Source organism: Dendrobates tinctorius, unplaced genomic scaffold (genome assembly GCF_039654945.1).
Source record: "Dendrobates tinctorius isolate UK_male_01 unplaced genomic scaffold, ASM3965494v1 ptg000212l, whole genome shotgun sequence".
NCBI classification, from domain to species: Eukaryota; Metazoa; Chordata; class Amphibia; order Anura; family Dendrobatidae; genus Dendrobates; species Dendrobates tinctorius.
In genome coordinates this window covers 1-10,725 of record NW_027361879.1, presented here as the reverse complement: position 1 = coordinate 10,725, position 10,725 = coordinate 1, and the positions used below count along the sequence as shown (strand labels likewise).

The window sequence follows — 10,725 nt, the reverse complement described above, 5'->3', positions numbered from 1 at the left end:
GGAGGATTGGTGCCGGGACAGAAATAGTTGTGTCGAGTAGAGTATTTTTTTAAACTCTTCCTGGCCTTTAATTAATTGGTCAGCAACATGTTGGTCGGCCAGACGCGAATTTTCCTGGACTTGCCCACAGCAAATCACAAATAAATTTAAAAAAAAATTAGATTTCGGCAAATCTAAATTTGTTGATTTTCCACAAATCAACTTACAGATCTCTAGGAGGTGGTGACCACAAGAATTAAAGCAAGGAGGGGAGTCACATTCATATAGGGACACTATTGGCATATGGGATCTGTGGCTGGCATACTACCACATACTGGTAGTACATGAGTCTTTTACAATGTAAACTTCCAATAAATCACATCAGACTGCAAGTAATAAAAAAACAAAATAATAGTTTAATCATTAAAAATGAGAGGTACCAGCAAAAATGTGTGTAAAAGACAAACCGGAGAGAAAGCACAAACTAAAGCTCCTGCAGTAGTGTCTGTCACAGGGATGCACAAGTGGGCACCCAGGGGGCACAGGGTGAGAATTGTGGGGGGGAGGTTATTTCGCCAATAGCTGTTTGCGTTGCTGTTCCAGAAGAGCTTCCAAGTGATCTGCCCTCTTGACTGCCGCCTGAAAGGCAAAGTGAGAAGTCAAAGCACACCCCCTCTAATTATTCCAATCTGCACTAAAAAAAAACAGTAGGTGGCCATTGCTAATAGGTTACAGCCTGTACTTTACTGCAGAGCTGCACTCAAAATTCTGCAAGCTGCAGTCTCCCAGCATTCCCCAATTGATCAGTGTCTGCACAGCACTTGTGTTAGGTGGTCTTCACTAACCTCGCACTGTTTCCGCAGGCTGTTCACGGTCTCTTCTTTCTTCACTATTGCAGATTTCACTCTAGAAAATAAAAATGTGATCATAATTAGATCCCGGGGCAGAGAGATACCCGCCGGACCATCAATATATTTCATCTGTGGGGTCCAACTCCTACACCATTTTTTGCACAACCAAAGAACGCCACCAAGCACAGGAATACAGCTTGGGTTTACCCAATTTCTCAAATCACTTTTTCTAATGTATATCCAAAAGGGCAGAGGAATTTGCTCGTCTCTAGTTGCAGCAACACAAAGAATTTCAGGTGAAGGATGTGATGATTCTGTGGGATAGAGTCCAGTGACTGCATTTAGTTGGACTAACACGGTCATAATGTAAGGCATGGAGAATTGTGGGAGGCCACAAACAGAGGGGTCCCCACAAGTCATTCATTGATGCACAATTCTTCTCAGTTTCCAAAATTTCTTAAAGGGAGTTGTCCTCTCAAATCGACCCATTAAAGGATTTGTTCTCAATATGCTGACAACCCCCTTTCTTTATGTGGTGCCTCACCTTTTGTGAACCTCCTCCAGCTCCTCCTCCTTCTCGCGAGTCACCCTCTCCAGCTCCAGACGATGGCGCGCCTGAGCCTCGGATGCCTCGATTTTTAATCTCTTGTTTTCTTCCTCGGTGCTAACGAGCCGATCTGCGAATTCCTGGCGGATCACGTCCGAGAGGCTTCTCCTCTCCTCATTCAGCCGGTCTGTAATCTGTAATATTAGAAAAGGAGGACTCCACTATAATCCTCGTACTCTGGTCACATCCAGAGCAACAATCAAAAATACATCTTTGAAGAGTGAGTCAGAAGAACTTTCAATGAAGCTTTGGTTGTGACTAGAGAAGAAGTTGAAAGATAACTAGAGCAAAGAACTTAGAAATTATGGCACTCCAAAATGATGAAGCATTGCCAAGATTGCAGATAATTGCTCCACTCCCGGGAGCGTCCCTCACCTTCCCGAGATCGTCCACTTCCTGCTCCCTCTGTTTCATAAGCCCCTGCAGTCTGATCTGCTCCCCCTCCAGCTCCGTCATCCTCTCCTTTAATTGATTGCAACGGTCATGTGACTTCTTCTCGGACAGCTCCAGCTCCTGCAGCTCCGATTCATACTTGTCACGCACCCTCTTAATCCTACGGAGGCAGAAAAAGGGATCAGGGATGACCGACACTGGAATACACCTTTAAGTTTTACTCCAATGACTACAACTCACCTGCAACCTCATTTGGAGTCCATCAGCAGCTCTAACCCCCATTCCTACTAATCTCACCCCCATTGTGTTCTGCTCGGGGTACCTGTTTTCGGCGGCCCGCTCACATTCTTCTCTTGCTGTTGACATCTCGGCCTCAAGTTGTTGGATTACTAATTCAATCTCCTTATCTCTCCCCTTCCGCACCTCTTCTTTGAGTTCCCGCTCCCGGGTAAGAAGCCATGCTTCCTAAATAGCAGAGAAAACACATAATAGAAGAGAAATATACTGGCACCATTACATTCACAGCAGAACTTCTCTTTAAATGGGAACTATGCCTGTAATAAAACAGGAACAAAGCCCCTCCTGTATGAGACTGATGAAGGCACACAAGACTACATGCAAGATCTGGGAACATGTAGCTAATATGGGGAAAGTGGAGGATCCTGCTATGACAACAGGTGGTGGAGTAAGTGCTACTATTGTTAGGGGAAAAGGATGAACTGCTCTGTCTACTATTTAGGACATCACTGCTTCTTGTTTCATCCCGCTGCTGGAAGTAGTGGCACCACTATTGTCCTTTGTGTACAAAGATATGACCCTGCTGTATCTAGAAAAAAAAAGTCAGCCCCTTTCCAGAAAAGTCCAGCACCATTCATGGTTAGTGTCTGATATTACAGTTCAGACCAATTCATTCAATGGAACTGAGCTACTACAACGCCCACAACCCATAGACAGGGATGGGCTGCTTCTAGAAGACAGCAGCCATGTTTTCTAATCCTGGACTACATCTTACAGATCAATGCTGGAGCAGCAGACCTTGGGAGACTGTGATATATGCACAAAGATATGGACAGGTACAATATGGACCTTGTACGCACTTCAAGATCTCAAAAATCCTCTCTATCTGATACAGAATCATCCCATGAATGAGCTTCTTGGGTTTCCTCCCATTACCAACCTACCTAGACGTAATATTTCCATGTGTGGTATTCTTATAGCTCTCAGGCAACATTGGGGTGATATTTAACTGAGAATTTTCCTTCACTCAGGTCACCATCAGGCCAAAAACACCTCCAGCATCTCACGTTTTCTTAATAAGGAAACTGCAAAACATCTTACTGTTTCTCCTATTCTTTCTTGTTTCTTTCTACTAATAGGGATCCCTCTCAATAAACCTTCTACTCTCTGATCTACCGTGAACACAGCAGCCGGAGTCATATTTAAGTCCAGCTGATACACAGATGCCTCCAACCTGCACCAACCATTGCATTGGTTACTCATCTGCTACAGGTTACAATACAGTTGTGGCCAAAAGTATTGACACCCCTGCAATTCTGTCAGATAATACTCAGTTTCTTCCTGAAAATGTGTGTCTGTCTGTCTGTCTGTCTGTCTGTCTGTCTGTCTGTACACTTGTGGCCAAAAGTATTGACACCCCTGCAATTCTGTCAGATAATACTCAGTTTCTTCCTGAAAATGATTGCAAACACAAATTCTTTGGTATTATTATCTTCATTTAATTTGTCTTAAATGAAAAAAAACACAAAAAGAATTGTCCTAAAGCCATAACTAAATCACACTTGCAGCCAGTTGACATGGATTAAAGTTGACTCAACCTCTGTCCTGTGTCCTTGTATGTACCGCATTGAGCATGGAGAAAAGAAAGAAGACCAAAGAACTGTCTGAGGACTTGAGAAACCAAATTGTGAGGAAGCATGAGCAATCTCAAGGCTACAAGTCCATCACCAAAGACCTGAATGTTCCTGTGTCTACCGTGCGCAGTGTCATCAAGAAGTTTAAAGCCCATGGCACTGTGGCTAACCTCCCTAGATGTGGACGGAAAAGAAAAATTGACAAGAGATTTCAACGCAAGATTATTATTATTATTATTATTATTGTTATTTATGGTTATAGCGCCATTTATTCCATGGCGCTTTACATGTAAGGAGGGGTATACATAATAAAAACAAGTACAATAATCTTAAACAATACAAGTCATAACTGGTACAGGAGGAGAGAGGACCCTGCCCGCGAGGGCTCACAATCTACAAGGGATGGGTGATAATACAGTAGGCGAGGGTAGAGCTGGTCGTGCAGCGGTTTGGTCGATCGGTGGTTACTGCAGGTTATAGGCTTGTCGGAAGAGGTGGGTCTTCAGGCTCTTTTTGAAGGTTTCGATGGTAGGTGAGAGTCTGATATGTTGTGGTAGAGAGTTCCAGAGTAGGGGTGATGCGCAAGAGAAATCTTGTATGCGATTGTGGGAAGAGGAGATAAGAGGGGAGTAGAGAAGGAGATCTTGTGAGGATCGGAGGTTGCGTGCAGGAAAGTACCGGGCGACGAGGTCACAGATGTATGGAGGAGACAGGTTGTGGATGGCTTTGTATGTCATGGTTAGGGTTTTGTAATGGAGTCTCTGGGCAATTGGGAGCCAGTGAAGGGATTGACAGAGGGGAGAAGCTGGGGAATAGCGGGGGGACAGGTGGATTAGTCGGGCAGCAGAGTTTAGAATAGATTGGAGGGGTGCGAGAGTGTTTGAGGGGAGGCCACAGAGCAGGAGGTTGCAGTAGTCAAGGCGAGAGATGATGAGGGCATGGACTTGGGTTTTTGCAGATTCTTGGGTGAGGAATGAACTGATTCGTGAAATATTTTTGAGTTGAAGTCGGCAGGAAGTGGAAAGGGCTTGGATATGTGGTTTGAAGGAGAGATCAGCATCAAGGATTACTCCGAGGCAGTCCTTGTGGGACTGGGGAGAGTGGGCAGTCATTTACTGTAATTGATAGGTTCGTAGGGGGGGGGTCACGTGAGATGTTGGGAAAGATGAATTCTGTTTTGTCCATGTTGAGTTTCAGAAATCTAGCAGAGAAGAAGGATGAAATAGTGGACAGACATTGAGGGATTCTGGTTAGTAGAGAGGTGATATCTGGTCCAGAGATGTAGATCTGTGTGTCATCAGCGTAGAGATGATACTGAAAGCCATGAGATTCTCTGAGCTGTCCCAGGCCAAAGGTGTAAATAGAGAACAGCAGGGGCCCAAGGACTGAACCTTGTGGGACTCCGACAGATAGGGGGCGAGGTGAGGAGGTGGTGTGTGAGTGGGAGACGCTGAATGTCCGGTCTGTTAGGTATGATGAGATCCAGGATAGGGCCAAGTCTGTGATGCCGAGGGATGAGAGGGTCTGTAATAATAGGGAATGGTCCACTGTGTCAAAGGCAGCCGACAGGTCCAGGAGAAGGAGGACAGAGTAGTGTCGCTTGCTCTTGGCGGTTAAGAGGTCATTGGTGACCTTAGTAAGGGCAGTTTCAGTGGAGTGGTGTGACCGGAAGCCAGATTGTAAGCGGTCGAAGAGCGAGCAAGAAGAGAGATGGGAGGACAGTTCAAGGTAGACGTGTTGTTCCAGGAGCTTGGAGGCGTAGGGGAGAAGTGATATAGGGCGATAGCTAGATACAGAGGATGGGTCAAGAGGATTGTGCGGATGTTAAGAACCTCGACTAACATCCAAACAAGTTCAAGCTGCCCTGCAGTCCGAGGGTACAACAGTGTCAACCCGTACTATCCGTCGGCGTCTGAATGAAAAGGGACTGTATGGTAGGAGACCCAGGAAGACCCCAATTCTTACACCGAGACATAAAAAAGCCAGGCTGGAGTTTGCCAAAACTTACCTGAAAAAGCCTAAAACGTTTTGGAAGAATGTTCTCTGGTCAGATGAGACAAAAGTAGAGCTTTTTGGGCAAAGGCATCAACAGAGTTTACAGGAGGAAAAAAAGAGGCATTCAAAGAAAAGAATACGGTCCCTACAGTCAAACATGGCAGAGGCTCCCTGATGTTTTGGGGTTGCTTTGCTGCCTCTGGGACTGGACTGCTTGACCGTGTGCATGGCTTTATGAAGTATGAAGACTACCAACAAATTTTGCAGCATAATGTAGGGCCCAGTGTGAGAAAGCTGGGTCTCCCTCAGAGGTCATGGGTCTTCCAGCAGGACAATGACCCAAAACACACTTCAAAAAGCACTAGAAAATGGTTTGAGAGAAAGCACTGGAGACTTCTAAGGTGGCCAGCAATGAGTCCAGACCTGAATCCCATAGAACACCTGTGGAGAGATCTAAAAATGGCAGTTTGGAGAAGGCACCCTTCAAATATCAGGGACCTGGAGCAGTTTGCCAAAGAAGAATGGTCTAAAATTCCAGCAGAGCATTGTAAGAAACTCATTGGTTACTGGAAGCGGTTGGTCGCAGTTAATTTGGCTAAAGGTTGTGCAACCAAGTATTATGCTGAGGGTGCCAATACTTTTGTCTGACACAGTTTTGGAGTTTTGTGTGAAATGATCAATATTTTGCTTTTTGCTTCATTCTCTTTTGTGTTTTTTCATTTAAGACAAATTAAATGAAGATAATAATACCAAAGAATTTGTGTTTGCAATCATTTTCAGGAAGAAACAGTATTATCTGACAGAATTGCAGGGGTGTCAATACTTTTGGCGACAACTGTATAAGCGTTTCACGCTCACCCACAAAACCCCCTATTTCTCCGCTCTCACCAGTGTATCACCCTACCATTCTCTCCGTTATGTTGCACCACCTTGCCTATACTCTCCACAGTGCTTCACCGTCCTACATCTCCTCCCTCATTTCTCTACCACCCTACCCGTCCTCTCCATTGTACTGCACCATTCTACATCTCCTCCCTCATTTCTCTACCACCCTACCTATCCGCTCTACAGTGCTGCCCTGGTCTCCATCTCCTCTATCACCTGTCTACCAAGCTCTCCGCTCTGTTGCACGACCCTAACTGCCCTCTCCATCATGCTGCACAGTCCTATATCTTCTTCATATCTACTACAAGTCTATGAACAACCTAAGATTAACATCCTTCACACCCCCCTACTCACGTCTGCAAGACTCATCTTGTGCTGAACCAGTGCTCTGGAGTGCACTACCCCAATTAGGTTAATTCCCCGTGTCGTTTTACGCTTCCCCTCATAAAACATCTTTTTAGAAACCTTACTAATTAACTGTCCTCAGTTCTTCAGCCTTCTGAATCTGTCCCTTTCCATCATGTTCCCCCACACTTCATGTAATCAGTAGCACTTTGTAGTTGTACACGTACAGATACTGGCTGGTGATCAGCTCACACAGCGCCATATGATTGCCCCTATTATAGTGATGGCTGGACCAGACACGACAAGCACTTTTTTGCCTTGTGTCCCCCAATTCCTCGAATTGTAAGCTCTTGAGCGCAGGACCCTCACTCCCCTTATTTGTTGAAGCATGGTTAACATCTGACATTATTTGTGCAGAATTATCTCAGCCTGATAATCCGGACCTAATCCAGACTATTATGATCTGGCGCTGTATTTGCCGGCTTTCACTTGAGAAGTCTTATCCTGGAGGAGCAGGATGCTCAGCTGTATTTACCTCCTTCTTCCTGTAGTTCTGCTCCCACGCCTGCTTCTCTATCTCCAAACGCTCTTTGACTGCCTTAAGCTCAATCTGCAATCGACCAGAAAGAGAATTGTTGCAATATTCTGTCACACGGCGAAGAACAAACACCACGTCTGTCCGCAACTGCTCAAAGGTCACGAGAATGTGAATTGTTCCACCAGCCAAAATTCCCATCTTACGTGGCATTATCTTACCAACCAGACTGGAAATCTGCTTAAGAGACAATTTTGAGCCTGGATCAAATTAAATGTGCAAATTTGAAGAGCATGTCCAGGTTACAAAAATGCTGCTTTCTTCCCCCAGCACTGCCGCTGCTGTCTAGTATTACATCTTAGCTCTATGGAAGTGAATGAAATTGGCCAGTAATACCGTACACAACCTGTGTACAGGGGTGGCACTGTCTTTAGATGAAAGCAGCCATGTTTTTATAATTCTCAACAACCCCTATAATGTAAGCAGAGACCTTGGATGGCCATGCAAATTAACCAAAAGTTATCTCTGGGAATACTGAGTCTTTATGAAGGGGGAGGAGCAATCAGCTGATCGCTACTGATTATATTAAGCTGTAGTAAGGCCAAGTGGACCATGTGGATGTGGCCGAAAACAGCATAGGCGATTGGACACCTGATTTAGTAGGGGAACAGCCACTTCCTTTTGAACCAATGTAATAAGCAATTTAAAAATCGCAGCAGCGGGTCTTGGTTGCACCGCGGCCTCATTACTGCTGCAACTCAGTTGCTCCATTTGGCCTTACCCTAATAAACACCTATAGGAGGTGAACTAAGCTCACATATTTTGGAAAGGGGTATTGTATCATGGTAAACTCCATTTATGCACTGAAATAGAGCATATTAATATGTAGGCGTCTTCTCTTTAGAACCCTCGAAATGTTTCAGAGCAGACAGCCGCAATTCTTTTTAGGAATAAGTGGGCTGTTAGATGTGCAGGGCTGAGCTTCAGAACCAGACACAGACATATGCATTAGGGGCTCGATATTTTGGATACTGTAGAGAAGAGGTTGCTCCTTAAATCTGTCAGCTGATATATGCTGCCTCACTGCTCATACAGTAATTGCCAATGCTAAGTATCGGCGATATCCGGGTAAACGCAGCTTTATTAGGACCTGGTGTCGCAGGTTCTGCTCCTCCTTGCTCTTCTCGTACTCTTCCTTCAGGACCCGGGTGGCCAGGGCACAGTTGTCTTCTAGCTGCTTCCGAAGCTCGTCCAATTCTGCTCTTTGCCTGGGAGACAAACACATTAATAAATGACATCTGGAGAAAGAGAATCGGGTCAAAATCTGCAATACTGGGTACTGGGGAAGGATCAGATTTATTAAGAATGTAACAACCAATCAGATCACGCTATTTCTTCTCCAAAAGTCTGATGCACTGTTATACTTAGAGCAGGTCCTGACTGACCTTCTCACCAGGGGTCTCTTTGGGCCCCTGTGTCACCCCACACCCCCTCATTTCCTGCATTCAGAGCTTCAGATCCTTTAGGGAAGAGCAGTGAGCTCACCTGGTCGCTTGCTGCTTTAAGCGCTCCTTCTCCTCGGACACCTCGCTGTATAGTCGCCTGCGCTGCTCTTGCAGGGACTGCTCCTCATGTACCAGCTGCTTCTCATATCTGGAAGAAGTGAGTGGAAGCGAGCATGCTTAGCTGCATCTTCTCTAGCTCCTCAGCATCCATCAGTGGGGATCTGTGTGGTCGGACTCGCAATGATTAAGCAGTGTTATATGCTTCTGCGTAAAATATCCCTTTAGATTTATAACCCCATAGCACAATCTCATCAGTCACCCGCTGTAATTGCTTTTACCGTTGCAATTTTTCAACATCTCAGCTAGCTGTCAATATGAGGAATTCATATTTTTATGCCGAGTCGAAAAACTTGCACATATCACAGCTGGGAATTTGCTACAAAGGGTGGGTCCAGCCCAAAATAACCAAATATGTTCCCGTTCACCGACAGAAAACAGAAATTATGAACAGGACAAAAGCTTGAAAGTTGCAGGACTGGTTTAGATGGTAATGGACGTGTTCTAGTGCTGGAGTTAGTGCGGCCCCTGGTAGATCACCTCTGTTTCGCCAGCTCTCGCTCCCTCTGGCTCACTTCTTCCTTCTCACGCTCCAGGTTTTGCCTCAGCTCCTCGGCTTGGCGCACATATCGCTGCGCCGCACGTTCGTCGGACTGCAGTAGCTCGGCCTCATGCAGAGCTTTTAACTTGCGGATCTCTTGCTTGTGCTTGGATATCAGTCTCTGGATTTCGGGCTCCAGACCTGTGGGGAGAGGACATGCAGAAAACCAGGGGGAAGGTCTCAAAAGTGAAAACTAGCGTGAAGTTATAGGCTTCTGCTTTGAACTTACTCCCAAATTCAGGACCTACTAGTGCCAACTGAAATGCGGTTCTTACACCCTCAGACTTTCTCATACCTACAACGCAGTGTCATCGTGCATATAATCCATAGCGTAAAACCCATACAGCATAGAAAGACTAATGTCATCTGCAGGGAATGCAGGAAATCTCATGCCAGCTGCAGTGGTAGTGCCCATATGACTGTACCAGGCACAGATCCCCTATATTACATCATACCCCTCTTATAAGGAGTCATGTGACCAGACAAGCAGCTGCCATGTCTTTGGCCGGTCCCCTACAATCCAGTGCAGGTTGTGCCATTCTGGGATAGTGCCAAGTCCCGGCAATTAGTTGGGCACACATTGTCGATTCTAGGCATATAAAACGGGCGCAAATTTGATCAATGGTTAGCAATGCATTGATATAATAAGGGGTCAGTGAGGACCCAGGGGGCAAGGGGAGGACTGTGCAAGGCTGGAAAAAAAATCACCTGAGCAAATGCAAGAATACCTCAAGATAATAATGCTGATTGTACAAATACCATAACTGACAGCCTTCCGCATTGCTTACGTGGACTCGCTGAACAAGGAAAATCCCAGGAGAGCTGCACAAATAATCACTCCCTCCCACCAGGGCACAGCAGCCGCAGGGAGGTCACATCATCGGCCATGTGCAGCCTGGATGAGGGCTAAGGCATGACAAGTACTGCGAGGACACCTAGTGGCCACAATCTGAAATAACCTGTTCCTCCTGGTTAGGACTTTTTCACACTTCGTTTTTTGTGATCAGTTGAAATCCACCAAAGATGAAAAAAATGGATTTGTTTCCATTTTGTAACAAACGGATGTCAGCGGACCGTTTTTTGGAAGGATCCGCCGAAGTT

At 45.6% G+C, this 10,725-nt stretch overlaps 1 protein-coding gene across 1 annotated transcript; it reads right to left on the bottom strand.

The window, feature by feature from the left end:
• Positions 1 to 372: 372 nt before the first annotated feature.
• On the bottom strand, positions 373 to 9,817 carry LOC141058477 (centrosomal protein of 131 kDa-like; the record flags this gene model as incomplete). The annotated part of the gene is made up of 9 exons (XM_073554699.1): positions 373 to 618; positions 825 to 885; positions 1,375 to 1,571; positions 1,813 to 1,990; positions 2,153 to 2,295; positions 7,462 to 7,536; positions 8,612 to 8,729; positions 9,007 to 9,114; positions 9,564 to 9,817. Coding segments are annotated over 9 exons (1,206 nt in total), but the record flags the coding sequence as incomplete, so codon positions are not given.
• Positions 9,818 to 10,725: the final 908 nt, after the last annotated feature.